A 19,024-nucleotide genomic window follows, 5' to 3' on the forward strand; every position below is an offset into this window, starting at 1 on the left:
ACTTTTGACGACAAGGGAGCTACATCCTGGACTGGTCGCCAAACAGGAACTCGCACATATGAGCAGTTTCTGCTCACATGTGAGCTGGAAGCAAGCCCCAATGACTTTTGGAGGTGAGCTGGAGCAGTGTTTCCCAACCACTGTGCATGCGTGGCTAATTGGAGTGACGCTCTGACGGCCGTGGTGTGTTTGTGGACTGATGGGAATAAGAGCATCCTTGACAGTGATAGCCACTCAGCAGCTGGCACAACAGTAGTGAGTCTTTAAAAGTGACTTTGTTCTCATTGTCGCAATATTAATAGAGCTAGTCTAAAACATAAAAGAAAGTCACGTTGATTCTTTTGGATTTGAATCACAATCACTTTCAATAGTTGTTAGGGATTACAGATTATCTTGATCGTATGATTATGTTGGAATGTAACCTGTAATAATTAACCTATCTTGTCCTGCCTTAACAATAGTAGTGCTAAGATCTTTTGAACTGATTGACTAGCTGCAGAGGAAGAAATCAAAGTTTAATAATAAAATGACCAAACTGTCACGTTCAAAGTCCTGCTAATTTATTTGTTGCCTTCAAATAAATGAAAGCCTGGATTGTATTTCAATAAATCATTTACTGCAAAGCAATTAACTGCCTAAGATTTGTTAACGATAAATTCTGATTGTACTGAAATAATCAAACCGAAGAGGGGGGGTAAAGAGATATTAAGTGTGGAGGCATATTTGGAACTGAAGAATAGTCATGACACCAGTTGTCTTAGTGCAACCAATATTAAAGTTGACTAGCTAACATTTAAGTCAAGAAATAAACAAATTGAGATCGAAGAGTTGAGGGCTTGAATTTGCTTCCACAGAACAAGTACACCCTTATTTGCCATGCTGCGCTACGTTCGCTCATCTTTTGCTATCAACATAATGTTTCCTCTTATCTTTAAGACCAAGTAGGAGACGAGATGGGAGCTAAATGAAAAAAAAGTTGTCCAAACAAGTTGTGTTGAATCGCTTTTTTATTGTGCGGTAAAAGATTTCATCCAGTCACAAGTGTCATGAGTATTACTGTACATATGTCAACACATCCATCAAAAGCAAACAGGAGAAAAAAAAACCCCCACATTGGGCATCTACAAAAGGTGAAGAAGCACTACAACATCACATCATGTCTTCAAAGTTTTAACGGGAGTGCGGCTGACTTCAGTGGAAGATGTTGCCTTTTCCTGCACCGCACGAAACCTGTGCGCTCTTTGTACTAGTACACTTTTTGTCCTCAACAGCAAGACATGTAGAATAGCGGCCGAGTTTTTATTCCCTTTTCAGGTAAAAATAATCTATCAGGGATGAGAATGGCAAACGTAAAAAAACACTGAAAAGTAGCTGGGGGTCTGGGGGGCCCACCGGGGGTCTGTATATATATTGATTGAAGATTGATATAAATTAGAGATTTATTCTAACAATATCATGACAATAGCGTAACATTAGCTTACATGTTACTTTCTAAACCCACATGCTTGTAAAAGTAAGAAAGTATCTGTGGGTTTTTTTTGTTTCGATGTGCTCCTTAATGTTCCTCGCGCCGCGACCTCCAAAGCTGATCATATCTTGATAGAAACTTCTCAAAACCTTCCCCGGGACATCTACTTTACGGATATGTTCCATCAGGCACATGGTTATGGACTGTGTTCCGAATTGTACGATGACACTGCTCTCGAGCCATGCCCATCTGAGTTCTTGTTCCCGTTCGGCTTGTCTATTTCCCTGGCACGATCCTCATGCTGGCGAAAACTTTTGCTGAGTAGGCCCTAGATCTATGTAACTACAAGTGATGAAAACCCAAATCCCAGATTCACATTGTGGCGATGTAAATGTGAATGCTCGCGAGTCGCCGAGGCGAACGTTTCCCGGTGTTACAGGTTAACTTGCTCTCATGTTATCTTGTTCCCCGTCTCCAGTTGCACTCATTCGGGTAAAGCGTGTCACGAAATCTTGTGTTTCATGACTGCAGATTCAGTCCTGGCCAGTGAGGGTGATTGTGGGAGAGAATGACATTCGAAAAGTGCTAGGCTGCTAGGAAGACCTGCATCTGTGGAGGCTCTCATCGCTGTGTTAAAAAGCCAACTAACTCTGGATTATGACTTCTTGCTTCACTATGAAGACCCAGACTTCAAAGACTTTTGCAACTTGAATAACATTGATGATCTACCTGAGTGTGGAACTGTGAAGATAGTGAGCTTAGAAAGCGTAATTGTAACTTTGAGCCCACCTTTAAATTCACCACTGAGTTCGTTCAGTGCCTTGTCAACCACCAGCTCTGCAGATACCATATTACTGAGACCTCAGAGCCTTATATGCCCGATGTGCAAGGAGGCTGAAGAGGGGCAAGCGCGGAGGCGTCCGGGCCAGGCTGGCAGCCAACCCAGCTTGCCCGGCCGTGCCTTCCAGTCTTCTGGCGAATGTTCGATCGCTGGACAACAAAATGGATTACGTGCGCCTGCTGAGATCTACAAACCGGACAGTGCGTAACTGATGTGTGCTCGTGTTCACTGAGACTTGGTTGACTGTCAACATTCCGGACTCTGCTGTACATCTGGAGCGGCTAGCGTGCTATCGGGCGGACCGGGCAATTGTAAAAGGGAAACTCGCGAGGAGGTGGAATATGCGTCTACATCAGCGACAAATGCTCGCCGCTGGCGGAGTTTGTGATCATTAAGTGCCGTCCTTTTTACCTGCCAAGGGAATTTACCGCCATTCTGCCAAGGACAAAGCCTTCAGAACGGGGGATGAGGCTGGCTTGAGGACAGAAAGGGCCGACCTGTCCCGGGGCATCAAGGAAGCGAAGAGGCCGTTCTCCTGCAAGATTACCGCCCACTTCAAGGACAGCAGCGAGGCACGGAGCCTTTGGCAGGGCATTCAGACCATCACGGACTACAAGCCCCCGCCGCAGAGCTGTGAAGGCGACGTGCGTCTGCTCAATGATCTTAACCGCTTCTTTGCTCGCTTCGACGCTCAGAACAGCACTTGCCCGCTGAAGACCACTCCCCCTTCACACGAGCAGCCCCTGTGCCTCTCTGGCGACAGCGTGAGGAGGGCGCTTGCCGCTATCAACATCCGTAAGGCGGCGGGCCCTGACGGCATCCCGGGTCAAGCGCTGAAGGACTGCGCTGGGGAGCTGACGGGTGTCTTCACAGACATCTTTAACATTTCCCTGCAGCCGGCTATCGTCCTGTCGTGTTTCAAGGCTGCCACCATCGTACCTGTGCCGAAGAAACCTGCTTCAATGACTACCGCCCCGTGGCACTGACGCCCATCATCATGAAGTGCTTTGAGCGGCTGGTCATGGAGCACATCGGATCCATTCTCCCCCCCATCATAGACCCCTTCCAGTTTGCGTACCGAGCCAAACGGTCCTCTGAGGATGTTTGTGGATTTCAGTTCTGCCTTCAACACCATTGTGCCACAACGACTCATCTGCAAACTCGAACAAGCTGGGCCTCAGTACCCATCTCTGCAACTGGCTACTGGACTTCCTCTGTCAGAGGCCACAGGTGGTACGTGTTGGGGACAATATCTCCGCCAGCATCACGCTGAGCACAGGGGCCCCCCAAGAAGTAATCAATTGGGTAAGACCTGACAACATCTAGATGAGCGTTACATTTCGCTTGAATGTATATTCTGCTTTTGTGCCCCACAGATACGTAGTGTTCCTTTTGCTAGACCATTCAGAATGTGTGGGTGAACCAAATGTGGAGAAGGATTACTGTTGCCCTTTGTGTATTTGACCTTTTTCTTTCCTTTTTTTGGGTATTGAATGTTACGTATTGCTTTCCTCACCAAACTACTTAAAGATATATACCTGATCAGTTAAGGTAAATTCCATTTGGAGTTCTCCATCATGAGCAATTGGTCAAGGTAGACCCCTCTTCGCACGAGTCTAATTCAGGTTGTATTATCTTATTACGTTATATTTGTGTTACACATGTAAAATTCACTTATCGACTTCAATTATTTGTCTCTAATTATTCGTCACACATTAATGGTCTTTGCGCGCGCGTGTATTCAAATGCCTACAAGCACTTTTGAATGTCAACATTGTCCAAAGAGTGCTCTGATGTCAAACTTAACAAAACAATAAACCATCCTTAGCTGGGGCGGTGTGCCAGCTGTACCACATTTTCAGCGGTAAACTTTTGTATATCCCACCGCTCATCGCATATGACGGACAACCATTTGTGAAATTCTCTTCTCGCCACGCTCTTATTAATATGCAAAGCTAGACAAGTTCCATATCGCTTGTGGCGAAACTGCAGTCAAGAAACACAAGATGGCGCAACACACTTTACCCTAAAGAGCGCAACTAGAGACAGGGAGCAAGAAAATAGAAAAGAAAATAATTAGCAACCATGTTGAGAATTATGATGTATGAAAGGGGTAGGGAAAAAACAAGCAATAGCTTCTTCCTTCTCCTTCTTTTGAACATGATTTATGTGGCTTGTTGGCATAACATGACATTATGTGAAAAAATGATTTTGTGTTTGGTCGATCTTATGTTCAATTTACAAATTGCACTTCACAAGATAACATGAGAGCAAGTTAACCTGGAACACCGGCCGCTTCCATACCACCCCCCCAAATATATGTATAAAAAAAAGAATTCAACGGATTTACACGATTCACGAAAATGATATTTTTTACGGAAAAAAAACACGGAAATCTGCGGATTGGCGGAAAATTCTCATCCCTGATCTATGCGGTTGCCCTTGTAGTTCTTACAAGCACGAGAAATTTGTCTTGGTAGTGATGAGGAGGTGTACTAGTACATGTACATGAAGTCAATGCGCGCACGTGTACATGGACCCTCAAATTGGCTAGTACGGATATCGAAGGAACGTGTACAACACTTTGCAAAACTCACTGCGGCGGCGCATTGTTCTCCATGTTGTCCACCGTGCGGATGATGACGATCTGCTCCAGGTTCTGCGCCGGCGAGGGCGGCGGCCTCAGCTGCTCCACCAGCGCGTGCAGCGTTTCCGAGTTGATGGTGGACACGGGATCGGTCTCGAAGGTCGTCGCCTCGACTTGGGAGATGGGCATGTGGCTGGGCTCCGCTTTCAGGTCTTGTAGCGTCTCGCTCAGGGCGGCGGTGTCCGACACGCCACCAGCCTGAGGCGTGGCCGGTTCCGGCTCGATCGGCTCGGCTTCGGGGATGGAGCTCAGACTTTTGCCGTCCTTGCTCAGTTTGCTCTGCACAAAGGCGATCGGGTGGCTGGACGCCAGCAGGACGACTGAGGACGCAAAGGCAAAGGTTTGGTATCAAGCTAGTTTCAACAGTTGAAATTGGTTAATGGTGTGTAAAAATCACCAGTGATGTTGGGACAGAACAATAGTGTCAGATTGCGAAAAAATATTCAACTGACCTGTTAGAAATGCATATTGGTCAAGCTCCCACACGCTTTATTTAATAATAAAAGTAAAACTTCAAATAGATGCAAAATGTGTCCACTGCCCAACAAATCAGACACGACGTTGCCATCTAGCGGTAATTGCAGCACATAGCAGTTAGGAAAAAGAAAAAGCAAGTGGCACTTATGGGCCAGCGTAGCGAGTTCAGTCACACCACTGCGCTGTTTCGTTAACACATATATTATGCTTGAAAATATGTTTTATGCTTTCAAAGTGTTTACAAACGTAAATGTGCGAGAAGTACTCGCAAAGAAGGGGAAATTGCCGGTAAAATGGCGTGTTGGCTCACCTGCGCGCGCCCTCTCTTTGTGTTGTCGCACCTCATCGGCGTGCGCCTTCTCCTGGTGCTTGATCATGTTCTTGACGCTAGCGAAGCGATTCCCACACAGTAGGCACTGCACGCCGTTGGTGCCGTCTGAGTGTACATATAAGAGAAAACAAGCATGAGTGACGTACGAGTGGAGCGTAGGCATCATTTGGGCGTGTGGGAAGGATTTCAGACGTGGTTGGCTCACCCGGGTGGAGGCGCCGCATGTGTTTCTTCAGTTCGGACGAGGTGACGAAGCTGCTGTCGCACTGAGGCTGGGAGCACTTGTAGGGCGTCTCGCCTGGACGCAAACAGGGAGGCGGTCAGGGCGCGAGCGGTTAAACGCCTGCGAGGCCGGGCCGCTTCCTTACCCGTGTGCTTGCGCGCGTGTGCGATGAGCGAGGACGACACGGAGAAGGACATGCCGCACAGGTCGCACTGGTAGGGCTTCTCGCCCGTGTGGCGCCGCTTGTGGTAGGTCAGCGTGCTGGACTGGGCGAAGGCCTGGCCGCACACGTCGCATACGTATGGTTTTTCGCCGCTGTGCAGTCTGCAGGGGCAGGGCAATGTGTGAGCATCAAAATCCTGATAATCGTCTTCATATGTTTTCATCTGCTATTAAGGCGTGTCTGCCCCCCCCCACCTGACGTGGATCTTGTAGTTAGACGAGGTGGCGAACTTGAAGCCGCAGCGCTCGCAAGTGTAGGGCTTCTCCTCGCCGTGGTGCATGCGGCGGTGAGCCACCAGCTGACACTTCTGAGCAAAACACTTTTCGCAGTCATTGCAGCTGAAGGGCTTCTCGCCTGCGCCAAACAAGACACACTTCACTTGGAGCACCGTGCAGTGCAAAACGGGCATTTGGCCTTTTCAAGAACGTGTGACTCACCAGTGTGCGTACGCAGGTGAGTTTTGAGCTGCGTAGCTTGTCGGAACGTTTTGGAGCAGAAGATGCAGATGAAGGGCTTGAGACCGGCGTGGATCTGCTCGTGCCTCCGCAGGCTGCACAAGTCCTTGAAGGTCCTGCTGCACTCAATGCAGGTCCGCGTGGTCTCTTGCGAGGAGGCGTTGGAGGCGTCCTGCTCTGCGTCCTCCGTCCCTTCGTCGCCGCTATCGTCGTCCTCCTCGCCCTCCGCTTTACTCCTCCCTCGGCCCCTCCCTCGCCCACGTCCGCGTCCCCGGCCACGTCCGCGCCGGGGCTCCCCTATGCGGGGCCTCTTGGGAAGTGGCTCGTCTAGCGAGGGGCTCCAGTCGGCCGACGTGTCCCCGAAATCCTTGACGCTGGTGTCGGAATCCTCAAGGAAGTCTTCTTCGGTCTTGACCAGGCTTAATCCTCCTCTTCCTCTTCCTCGGCCTCTGCCCCGGCCGCGACCCCTGCCTCGGCCACGTCCCCTCCCCCTTGGGGCTGCCAGTTTGGTGGTGTTGCCGACAGCATCGCTAGGCTCCGCCAGTTCATGGCTGGGAATTCCTCCTTCCTCTTCCAAGCCGGCGGCTTGGCTTTCCTGATCTTTCTGGCCTTCCAGACCTTGCTGGCCTTCCTCACCGAACTGACCTTCCTCACCGAACTGACCTTCCTCACCGAACTGATCTTCCTCGCTGACCTGACCTTCCTCGCCTCCCTGGCCTTCCTCGCCTCCCTGGCCTTCCTCGCCTCCCTGGCCTTCCTCGCCTCCTAGGCCTTCCTCGCCTCCTAGGCCTTTCTGGGTTTCCTCATCTTCCTGGCCTGCTTGGCTCTCATCCAAACACGCCCCTGATACAGAGACGATCGACAGAGGGGCGGGGGAGTGAGTACTGCCCAGTGAGCCAGGACTGAGCGAAGACAGGCCCGCCTCTTTGTCCAGCTCGGACTGGGACGCCTCGCTGGCCTCAGACAAATGAGAAATTCCTTCCAGATACTTTGTGGCGTCAGACATGCCCAGGAAGATGGCAGCTCGGCGGACAGCGGCTTGTCTGGTGCTGAAAGTAACAAATATCGATTCATTTGATAAACAATTAGTGGTCGATTCATTATTTTTAATTAGAATGTGTTAAGGAAAGTGTTTAAAGGGCATTTTCTCTCAGAGAAGGCTTTCATGTATTAAAGAAAAAGGTGTTCTTTCTGTGGAAGATGATACAGTTAAAATTGGGGGCACAAATTCAAAGCTTTTGGAAAAAGGATAAATGTCATGTGGCCAGCCTACCTGCTGAGGTTCATCTGTCCCGTGTAGACAAACTCCAGCAGCTTCTCTAAGGCGTAGCGACTGACTTTGTCGGGGTCCAAAGTGGTGACGTCCTGGTCCTTCTCAGCTTGGGAGGCAAAGTACTTACTGAACGCAGCCAGTATGTTGCGATGTGCGCGGAACTCCACGTCTCTGACCATGATGGTGACATCACACAGGAAGTCCATTTCCCGCTGCTGATGTAGCCGCTGCAGGAGCAGCTTGCCATGACTGGCACCGTGAGCCATTGCTACAAGAGAGTCCATGTTAATCATTTCTACTCTGGCATTCTATGCTCATTTATGTTTGCCAGTCAATGTCATTTATATTAGAACAAAATTAGCAGGTATAGCTACTGTAAAACATCTTTGAGTGTCCAGAAAAGCCCTATATAGATCTGATGCAATATTAAGACTACAATCAGGGTTCAGAGTTAGGGTTTTGAAGTTGGGTTTCAAAGTCAGGGTTTGGGTTACTGTTTCACACCAGGCCCAGTGTTAGGATGCTAAATAAGGAGTTGGGATTCAAAGTAGCGCTTCAAATGACAGTTACGGTCGTAAAGTCAGCTGTAAAGCCAAGGTGAAGATCCAACTCGTCTCAAGTCTGCTTGAAACTAGGGTAAGGGCTTCCAAGCCAGGTGTATAAGTAAGATTTCAAGCCACAATTTAAGAGGATAGTAAGGTATGAAGCCAGATTTCAATTTCCAAGCCAATTTTAGCATTTAGTTTTTTGAACGGAGGTATATTCTCACCGACGTTAGATTTACATTCCTAAAAGTCACAAAAGTACCAAGATAAGTAATTTATTCGAGGGAGAAGCCGTGTAGGGAAGACTAGCAGTCGGCTATAATGAAGATTTGGAAAATAAAAGCTCCTTCCCGCTTCCTGAGTAGGCCTCCGCCCGATGCTAATGCTAATAGCCGCGTCCTAGCTCGCCTTAAAAAAGCGCCATCTGTTATTCGAGGCACCGGGTCCTCTTGTCAGCACATAACCTTGCCAACACGCCGGTTCCGAGTAAGTTACGACGCCCGCTGGTCCGTTCGGGCTGCCCGAATGGACAGGCTGAAGCTAAGCGAGCTCACACGGTACCAAAAGGCGTCGATAACGTCGTGCTCTTATTTCGAAGGATTCGCCGATTGCGACGGCGGTGCCCGCTTAAGTTAGCCCAAATATTAACAAATGCACAATTCGGAAAAGCAGTGCAAACGTACCATCCGTGGCCAAAATTAGTTAGCTGGGAAATTCTTTTTGGAACGGAGTCCGTGTAAATAAAAGCCGGAAAGTGCTGTACCTTTTAACATCCGTAATCCCGGGCCGTTATCTCGGGATTTTACGAAATCTCGCGAGACTAACTACCAAGCAGAATTTGAAGATCGTAATCTGAATCACAGTGGTCATCATTAATTACAGGACTGTCTCAGAAAAATTAGAAACAAGCTGAGTGTTTGTCAAGGCTCAGGAAACCCTTGTGGGTGTTTCGAGTTAATTAGACGATTTAAGTGATTAGTTGAATGCCCTACTAGTTTACTTTTTCGTGATATTCTAATATTTAAAGATAGTATATTAGTTTTCTTAAGATGTATGCCATAATCAGCTATATTAAAAATAATAAAAGGCTTGCAATACTTCAGTTGATTTGTAATGAATCCAGAATGTTTGACATTTTTGTTTTGTTAATTGGATTACAGAATATAAAAAACGTTATCACAATATTCTAATTTTCTGAGACGGCCCTGAGAACGGATTTAACGAATTATCCCATAAATCAAAACCTTTTGTCATATTTTTGTTGTAATTTTGTATTAAAAAATAAAATTAAAAAAATTGTGATAATTTGTTATTGTCACAAACTCTTTATTGCACATATTTACAGATGAAGGATATTTACACTCATGATTTATTTACAAGTGAGAATGCATTGTTGTTCACGATCCCCTATTAGTGTAAATCTAATTAACGCTCCTCTAAAACGGTTTGTATTTTCTTAAAGATGGGACAAGATGCAGCAAAGGGCTACTTTTATCCAAGTTAAGCTCCTCAACTCACATCAAATTGTTCTAGCACCATAATACCACCAAACAGCAACTGTTCAGCGTACAACAGGATTTGCGAAGGGCCCAATTGCACAGATTCACTGGTTTACCACCCCAATAAACGCTGTAGTAATCTTTGGTTGATCTAAAATAATATTTAAAAACAATGATATGTAGAAGTGCTGCATTCAGGTTCGTGGGATGATTGGCTGTTCATATGCAGTTGATCAGATTCAGTACATTTAGCAGATACACATGAAACACACAACAAAAAAAAACACAAAGGATTATTAACATCCTCAATACGCTCAGATGAGTGGCAAAAACTTGACAACAAACTTTTCTTTGATGCGCAATATTTTCACAAATGTTTCTAATAATAAGGAACAGAATTACTCTTCATGTCTTATGGCATCAATCATCTGTGAACCATCTGTGAACAGATGAGGGGGGGAAAAAAAAGGCAAATTGCTTACTTATTTACATAGACCACTGAAAACAAACTATTTTTGAGATGTTGCAGATTTTGTTCCCCACTAGAAAGAATCTCGTTGAACAAATAAAAAAAATCTGCTGCTTTGTCACAAGCGGCCAAATAAAAATTACAGTCAGACATCACATGCTCGCTTATTTAGGCTACAAAGGGGAAGCACATGTTTGTTAGCAGCAAGTAGTCACTTTTGAATTTGAATTGGATTTTTTACTCAATGGAAATTTTAAGAAAATCGTCCTCGCGTCCATCGCCGCCTCACCTCTGGCCGTCACTTGACGCCGCTCCCGCGTTTGTCCCTCGCTCGGAACGTCTTTGGGTTTGATGTCCACCAAGTTCTGATGGACAGAATCCTCTGGAGGAAGTGCAACAGCGGCCTCTTGTGGCCTAGCTGATGAGGAAGGCCCCAAAAAAGCTGCTCTTTTCGTCCATGTCCACGGCAGAGGCGTTGGTCACTGTGACAAAGAGGCGGTCGCCCGGGCTGAGAGAGAAAAGCCCCCCCTGGTGGGCCGAGTGAAGCGAAAATTGGGAGTCCTTGGACCAGCAGGAGGTCCTGCTGGTCTTCATCAGCAGGATGGGCACTGGGTAGGTGCTCACCTGCGAGAAAAGGCTTGTCAAGTTTGCGCATAAATTTGATTTGTGGCAACTTCTGTAGGTCAAAGGGCATCTTTGTTAATATGCTGACACTAAGAAGATAGCTGCCAACAAAGAGGAGCCGCTTTACTAAAGCACATTCAGAGTTGAGTTTTAAAATGGAGAATGGGCGCCCTTACCTTCTTGTAGATGTACTGCAGCAGAGGCCTTCCTCTGTCCTCGTCGCCATCGTCCGAGGCGTCCTCGCCCACAGGGCGGCTGTGTCTGAAGTAGGTCTGGGCATAGATGTAGTAGAGGCCGGGCCGCGGGACCACCAGCTCGCCGTCCACCAGCTGGACGTCCTGCAGGAAGGCCAGACCCTTCTCGCCTTCCCACCACGAAATCTTCTGCCCCTGAACGCGCCGGGCACCCGCCGTTCCCCCTGGGAAGGAGACTGAACACAAATCAGTTACTAACAAATGCTACATAATTATCATTTCAGTTCAGAAACCCAAAAAAAAAAATGGAACCAAATGCTAATTACATTTAAGGATTTCATTTCAGGGGCACAATTGCATGATCGGTTTTCCCAAAGCCATTTCGGATCAAAAAGTCATAAAAAATACCAACAGTATCCATAATTTGGCAGGTTAGGATTGGAATAACCTGACACCAGCAAAAACCTTAGTAAAATTGCCGAAACCGCCACAAGAGGGCGGCAAAACACTTTTATTCTATTACATTAAATGGAAGCTTTTCTCTTATTTCAACAGCTTTGGCCGCAAAGTGCCACAAGATGGCGCTAAAGCAATACTTTCATATTCGCTAAGCACAAAACAGTAAACAATTTGCGATGAGTGACTAACAGGGGAAATACCATTTGCGACTGCCGACGCACAAATATGTTGTTGTTTTGATTAGCAGTATTCCTCACACATTTATTAATTTCTTTGTGTGGAACGTCCGTTCTTCACCAAAAAGTCACCTATCGGCTGTTTTTGGTACACCCCCCCCCCCAAGTTGGAGTGAGGCCATTTTATTTCAGATGATATCAAAGTGGACGAGCTTCATTCGCATAAAAGTAGTGCTTTAACATCTGTAGGAAGTTAGGGCCAAAAGAGCTCGTGGTACAAAAATTGCGCTTAACTGATTATGACTAACATCCAACCCAAGTCAAACGTGAATGATTCAATCATGAGTCAAACCGATTTCCCATTTGAAGCGCTTGTTTGAAAAGCCCTCGGCTGCGTGCGCGTCTGGTTTCTCTCGCCGTGTCGTAACGCGAAGCAGGTTGGACGACAATTTTGCAGGTCACGCCACACGCATGTCGTTGCCTCTGTGCGAATACGCAAAGCTGACTGACAATCACTAATTGCCTGTTGACTTTACGACCAAAACGAGTGGCTGCTTAAATCCCCAAATTCAAAACGTTAACACATTGACCCCACAGCACGTGTTGACATTTTCCCTCCTTTGATGCCATGATTGTTGTCTGCTGCTGTAAAAGTCGGATTCTCATTTCTGTTCTAATGTCGACGACGCCTTACCGGGTCCGCCACTTCCTGCCTCCAGCTTGGGCGCGAAACTTCCGGTGACGTGAGCGGCGACTTTAGGCCGTGGCGACGCGCCGTCCTCTGGCACCAGCGAGGGCAGAACCCGCGAAACTTCATCTGAACAGGAAGCAACCCGACGGGGAGTCAAACGACAACAATGGCCGCTATACCGCGCAGCTATTGTTGCTACACGTTCTTGGAAATACCGCGGGTGATATTTATGAATCGTATTGGAAGACGGCCTCACCTCTGACCGCCGACGAGATCTGCTTCTGGTAGCGTTGCGACAGCGACTGCGCGGCAACAAAACAAACACACACATCAGCTCTCAACGTTTTGCTAATTAAGAGAAAGCACAACAAAGTGCAACACAAAATAACAGCACGCCGGGCCTTGTAAATCATCTGGAATCGATATTTATGTCATACAAGGATGAAAACATCAAGCTCCCCAGGGGCACTTGATGCGAAATATTCGAATGATGTCGTTTGAAACTTTGCAAACGACAGAGACGCCTTTTCTCTCTGCTCCGTGGGAACGACGACTGAATGCGGATGAAACGGGTTCGGTTAAGTCAGCCCTTAGGGTGGAAAAAAATGACAAGGCCTCAAGATGAGGCTCATTGTGCATGGCGGTTCAGCACAATGGAATCAGACCGGCTGACTTACCAATACCAAATGATTAAGTACAGAAGACGATTTATGTTGACAAAGTGGATCAAGTTGGAGAATGCAAATTTTGAAACCACTCCTCAATTTGTCAGAATTGAAGGCACTTTACGGACAGCCTGTCAATATTGGATCAATAAAAGCAGCAACCTGCCCGTCAATAATAACACATGCGATTGAGTCCACACCGCAACAACGACTCCATTTTAACGAAGTCCACGACTAGTCTGGATTCAATTTTCAAATCAAAGTCTTTCGCTGCTTTTATGACACATTTAAGTGTTTTGTCAAGTCGATTTTTTTACACACACAAAAAAAAAAAACTGGAAACAACTCAATTATACATTTATTATTTCCAAACATGGTTTCGATCCAAAGTTCTAACATAAAAAATATCCAGGCAGTTTTGAATCTCTCAACATGTGTTTTGCCTCCTTGAACAAAAACAATCAACAGGAACAATTTTATCATCACGTGTCTGCCAAGTCGCTCGTCTTTTATTTCTTCATTTACGGGATGTCAACTTCCTGCTTTGGTGGCGGCACAATCAGCTCTGTGTGTGTGTGTGCGTGCGCAGGTGCACGCATTCCGGTGGCGCTTAAAGCCGAGGGGATCACCTCAATGACTTCATTGTGTGGCTGACTCTGATTAACATCTTCAACCATTTTTTTTTTTTTTTTTACTGCCATCCCGCCAGTGACTCAGATGCTATATAAAAGATGTTTTTTATTTTCTTTTCTTTTTTAATGGGCTTGCTAACCTTTGCGCAAGAATTGTGAAGGATTTATCAGCGCTTGGGTCTCGCTTCGAAGTTTAGGAAAGAGAACATTGCATTCCTACACATGCTACGCTAAGATAACAATCTGAGCGGGGATTCAAAAGGATTTGGCATCGTCAGGCTATGGTGAATTACGATTGTGACGATGATGTGCATTCATAATTCCGGGCGTCTCGACAAAGACAATCACGCCGATATTCGATTGGCAAGAGCTCGTATTTGACATTTTTGAAAATGGATTTGCGGAAGGTTTCGTGAGCAAACGACGCCATGGAAATATTAGAAGCAGCTCTCACTGTGATGCGCTGCAGATGTACCAGTGCTATTATAAACATAGAAGTAGAATCATTGTCCTTGCGCGACGGGAAAACCAAGTGTGTGTCAAATTAATTGGAAGGTCGCTCTCTCTGAACGTTAACGATGTTTACGTGAGTCTGACCTTCTCGATGAGTTGGTGGAGCTGCTGCGTGACCTGCCGGCACGGATCGTCTGGCACGGCCGAAACGCTCTGCAGGTCCCAACCTTGAAGGCACGATGCGCTGCTCCTGGAGAACGTCTCCTTCATCTGCACGTGCCGAGATGAAGAAGACACGAAGGAGAGGTTGAAGGAAGGTTGTTTTATGAAAGACTCTAAGTCGGCGTGACAAAATCACAGATAATCTGACTTTTGGATCATGAATCTCGCATCTTCTCTTGGAATAAAAATGAATTTATTACTTGTGCTAGTTTAAAACATAATAAAGAAGAAGTAAGCCATTATTTCAGAATAGGTTGTAAAAGAGTGATTAGCTGAGATTTTTGCTCCCCCTGATATCTATTACTCGGCATTTCACATGACTCAGCGAGTCAACTTGACATTCTTGGACTTGATCCAAAAGGCACGCGTGTACACACACACGCACACACACACACACACACACACACACACACACACACACACACACACACACACACACACACACACAGAGTTATAAAATTAAATTTTAAAAAAACTTCCTGATTGTTCGCTGGAGCTCAGAACAACAACTCAAACTACTTCTGGAGCGTTTGCACTCCAACTAAAGTGATTGTTTTCTTTCTGAAGAATACAGGTGGAAAAAGTACAAACACTGTATTGGAGTTAAAAAATGAAATAAAATAAATTGTGTTTTAAAATGAGTGAAAGTTGAAGTACTAATTTCATCTTCTGTGCTCAAATAAATGTAAAAGAGTATTTCTTCGATGGTCTCATCATCTGCAGACGTTGACAAAAACTAATGAAACTATTTTAACAGTCTGCTATTAAATGTAGCGAGGAAAAATAAAAAGGTGGCAGAAAAAGAACAGTAAAAAGTACCTGGTTGCTTCCAAAATACAGAAAAAGCAGAAACAAGTTACTTATTCGCTTACTAACCAACTAACCAACTAACCAACTAACCAACTAACCAACTAACCAACTAACCAACTAACTAACCAACTAACTAACTAACTAACTAACTAACTAACTAACTAACTAACTAACCAACCAACCAACTAACTAGCTAACTAACTAACTAACTAACTAACTAACTCATTCACTCACTCACTCACTTACTCACTCACTCACTCACTCGCTCACTCACTAACTGAATCCCAAATTACAGACTGACTGCCGCATTTGGTAAGTTACTTATTCGCTTACTATGTTACTAACTAACTAACTAACTAACTAACTAACTAACTAACTAACTAACTGAATCCCAAATTACCGACTGACTGCCGCATTTGATAACTCAGCAACTCAATCACTGCTGCGTTTACGTGCTCACTAAGAGTTTTACTTTTGTTCTCAATCCCGCGGTTACAACTCATTGACTTGATTGATTGATTGATTGATTGAATATTTATTGATCCCCAGGGGTGGGGAAATTCAGGCCCCAGCAGTATCCATACCACAGAGTGGGTATACAAAAGATACACAGATGGCATGAGCGCAACTCAATAGGCTCTCATAAGGCTGCCACACAACGGCGCCACAAAGAAACTCAGAAAGTGTTCAAGATAAAAGCCATCAAAGCAAATCAAAGCTAAAAGACAAAGGAAAAAAAGTGTAACAGCGGCCAACCAGCACCCCTCAATACAAGAGAACACCCCAAAATACACAAAATAGCCTCCACCGGGTCCATCGACAGGTGTAAGGGAAACGGCGCCCAATGGACCGTGGTCGTGAATTCTTGTTTACTTCTCGCGCTCACTTACTTGCTTATTACCTCACTAACTCAATTGCATTTATTCACTCACCTACTTATTTCATGTTTATTTACTCATTTATTTACGCACTCAATTCATTTCTTGAGTAGTCTCACTCACTTGCGCACCCACCGACTTATTATTTCACTAAGTTAGTCAATTAAGTTTGCACTATTACTTATTTAGTCACTCACAAAATAAGTTACTTTCTCACTTCTTAGATTGTTGGCTGTTTACTGAACTCGCTCGCTCGCTCATTAGTTTCTTGCTGTTTCGTCAGCACACACCTACCTCGTCGCTTTTGGAGTGAGTGAGTGAGTTGCAAAGTGAGTGCTTGCATGTGACTTACGGCATTGAGCGAGGTGCTGAAGTGCAGCAGGGTGACGGCAACCAGGACGGTCTGCAGCAGGACGGCCAGCAGCAGCACGACTCCGAACTGCGGAGCGGAGCCCGTCATGGCGACAGAGCGCCGCCCGGTACGCAGCCACGGTCCGCCCGACGGACTTCCAGCACGCGAGCACGAACAATGGCCGAGGAGTGACGAAGGGGAGGAGGAGAAAGTAGACGAGAAGGAGGTCACTGGGGGACGGGACGGACGGGACGGGACGGGGGAGGCTCCGCAGCTGCAGCCGAACCTCCTCAAGGAGGAGCACCGACCGGGGGAGGATCTTGTTGCCTTTGTGCATACAAACTATTTTTAAACTTCATTTTAAATGTATTTCCTCGTACTAAAATCGCAGCTCAGGTTCCTTACAATGTTGATTATTTTTTCTATTCAAAGGGTCACATTATGTGAAAAAATTACAATGCGATGCTTCGAAGTAACGCAACCATGGCAACCCGACGACTCACGATGACGTCACGCCCCCATATGACGTCACAATGTAACAACGGACTAATTCAGGCAACAGTGTAACACAACGTTCCGCAATATAGCGCACTCGTCTAAAATTAAAAAGATAATTGATGACATTTCTCATCTTGTTTCCAATCAACGTTTACCTTTCAATCACCTTAATAAATAATAAAAACAAATGAACACCGCTTGCTAGATTGTGGGAGAGAATAGGGAAAAAATTGCAAAACATTGGAATGGTTTGACGTGTGAAATTCTTCAAAAGGTCAAAGGGTCCATGTTGTCTTAATATCAAGTACTGGGCTCCTAATTTGTGAGGAGGGAAACGCAAACAAGACATTGATACCAAGCTTTGGTTTTCAGATGCTAACACGCTAACAAGCTCTAAGGCGCAGCACATGAGAAATTGCGGTTTGCATGTTCAGCGTCTGCATAAAACAAGATATGTCAGTCGGGGGCACAAGTACAAAGAATATGAAACAAAAGAAAAAGAGGACGAAAAGTCCAAAGTACATGTCTTTCGTTCACTGCCTGCTGTCAGCACGTTGCTTTCATTATAGGCCTGCTGTGCCGACACACTCGAGATAGACCATAAACACACTCACACACGCAAAGCTAACATGCTAGCTCTTAGGAAAAGTCTCCTTTTTTTTTGCATGCGCAATTAATGGACTTCCTGTGAGGTGTTCAGGGACACGGTTAAATTTCAGAGATGCGGGAAGACGTTGAAAGTCAAACAGTGGACATCCCACCTCTCCACCCCCCGCCGGCGCAACCCAGTTCAACTCCCACTGAGCCCGCGTGTGTGTCCACTTTACAACTTTATAGCGTCTGCGTCAGAAGTTGAAGACACCCGACGGAGGGCTGACCCCCGCGGTCACCACCCCATCGCTGGCAGCCGGCCTCCCTGGCGGCGTCCTGTTGCACGTTGGGAACCTCGCGGCCTATAAATGGATGCCGCTGGTTGGCTGCTGGCCACATGAGGAACACAAACATCTGGCCTCAATCTGCATCGCGAACCCCGCAAGCCCGTGGGAGACACTCGACGCTGAAGTTACACTCCAGCGCTACGCCTAAGAGGCCTGCTGGGGGCAAGTGTGTGTATGTGTGTGTGTGTGTGCGTGTGTGTGTGTGTATGTGTGCGCGTACCCGTGCAGAGGTCATCCTCACTCACTGCTGACTCACCAAAAAACGTCTGGACTGACTTTAATGTCCTTTTTAAAGTGGTTAAAAAGTCATACGTTAGCATATGTTTACAATTTTGTCCTCAACAAGTTACCGATCTCAAACATATGTCTACATACACGTATATATGTATATCTACATACATGTATATACAGTGATCCCTCGCTACTTCGCGTTTCATTTAACGTGGCTTCATTACATTGCGGATTTTTTTTCTAAATTAAAAAAAACATTTAAAAGTCAAAATAAAACTTCTAAATTGAGGAAACGTGTCTAACCTTTAGGACAATGTAGTATTGCTCCAACTGTTCGTTTACATTCCTTTAGCAGTCCGTTTTTGCGTGTTAGCACAATCGCGAATTAGCATCTTTCCGCTAACTCGTTAGCCTGCCCAGTACTTCTTGTTGGTGACCATACTTCGCGGATTTCACTTATCGCGGGTGGTTTTTGGAACCAATTATCCGCGATAAACAAAGGATTTCTGTACTAGCACATCCCAGGCAGTAAACTCAAGTCTGTCAACAATAAGCTGCAATTTGGCGAGTTGTGAAGGATTCTTGAAAAAAGAAGCTTCAAGGTGTTTATTGACATAAAACCACCATAAAAAACATTTAAAACAACCACATAGCCTTTAAAACCCGCCAGCTAAATGTTAATGCTAACACATTCGGGAAAGGCACATTTAGACCTTCACTGTAACAGCACTCAGTCACATTCTTTTTAAT

General features: G+C 45.9%; 2 protein-coding genes across 6 annotated transcripts; both read right to left on the reverse strand.

Moving 5' to 3' along the window:
• Nucleotides 1–989: 989 nt before the first annotated feature.
• On the reverse strand, nucleotides 990–9,297 carry mynn (myoneurin). 5 transcript variants are annotated; one of them, XM_061265185.1, is made up of 8 exons: nucleotides 9,167–9,297; nucleotides 7,939–8,206; nucleotides 6,648–7,714; nucleotides 6,405–6,564; nucleotides 6,133–6,311; nucleotides 5,970–6,062; nucleotides 5,744–5,869; nucleotides 990–5,276 (listed from the first exon to the last, which is right to left on the reverse strand). In XM_061265185.1, exons 2-8 carry the CDS (start codon nucleotides 8,202–8,204, stop codon nucleotides 4,903–4,905), a joined length of 2,265 nt encoding a protein of 754 aa, XP_061121169.1. In that variant the 5' UTR covers nucleotides 8,205–8,206; nucleotides 9,167–9,297; the 3' UTR covers nucleotides 990–4,902. The 5 variants fall into 5 exon arrangements, with proteins under 5 accessions (XP_061121169.1, XP_061121168.1, XP_061121172.1 ...); XM_061265184.1 differs by having other exon boundaries at nucleotides 9,247–9,283; XM_061265188.1 differs by having other exon boundaries at nucleotides 9,141–9,245.
• Nucleotides 9,298–9,788: 491 nt separating this feature from the next.
• On the reverse strand, nucleotides 9,789–16,818 carry tnfsf10 (TNF superfamily member 10). Its single transcript, XM_061265914.1, has 6 exons — nucleotides 16,608–16,818; nucleotides 14,490–14,615; nucleotides 12,852–12,897; nucleotides 12,599–12,721; nucleotides 11,252–11,493; nucleotides 9,789–11,075 (listed from the first exon to the last, which is right to left on the reverse strand). Exons 1-6 carry the CDS (start codon nucleotides 16,713–16,715, stop codon nucleotides 10,866–10,868), a joined length of 855 nt encoding a protein of 284 aa, XP_061121898.1. The 5' UTR covers nucleotides 16,716–16,818; the 3' UTR covers nucleotides 9,789–10,865.
• Between the last annotated feature and the right edge of the window lie 2,206 nt (nucleotides 16,819–19,024).

This window comes from Syngnathus typhle, linkage group LG19 (genome assembly GCF_033458585.1).
Source record: "Syngnathus typhle isolate RoL2023-S1 ecotype Sweden linkage group LG19, RoL_Styp_1.0, whole genome shotgun sequence".
NCBI lineage: Eukaryota > Metazoa > Chordata > Actinopteri > Syngnathiformes > Syngnathidae > Syngnathus > Syngnathus typhle.

What these genes read in the sequence shown, in the direction of transcription:
- mynn (XM_061265183.1), bottom strand. Translation starts at nt 8,231, where the DNA reads ATGATTAACATGGACTCTCTTGTAGCAATGGCTCACGGTGCCAGTCAT. An exon ending in GGACAGATGAACCTCAGCAG is followed by an intron (nt 7,715 to 7,938) that starts GTAGGCTGGCCA and finishes TGTTACTTTCAG; the next exon opens with CACCAGACAAGCCGCTGTCC. An exon ending in TCACCTGCGTACGCACACTG is followed by an intron (nt 6,565 to 6,647) that starts GTGAGTCACACG and finishes TGTTTGGCGCAG; the next exon opens with GCGAGAAGCCCTTCAGCTGC.
- tnfsf10 (XM_061265914.1), bottom strand. Translation starts at nt 16,715, where the DNA reads ATGACGGGCTCCGCTCCGCAGTTCGGAGTCGTGCTGCTGCTGGCCGTC. An exon ending in TCCACCAACTCATCGAGAAG is followed by an intron (nt 12,898 to 14,489) that starts GTCAGACTCACG and finishes GTTGCCGCGCAG; the next exon opens with TCGCTGTCGCAACGCTACCA. An exon ending in GATCTCGTCGGCGGTCAGAG is followed by an intron (nt 12,722 to 12,851) that starts GTGAGGCCGTCT and finishes CTTCCTGTTCAG; the next exon opens with ATGAAGTTTCGCGGGTTCTG.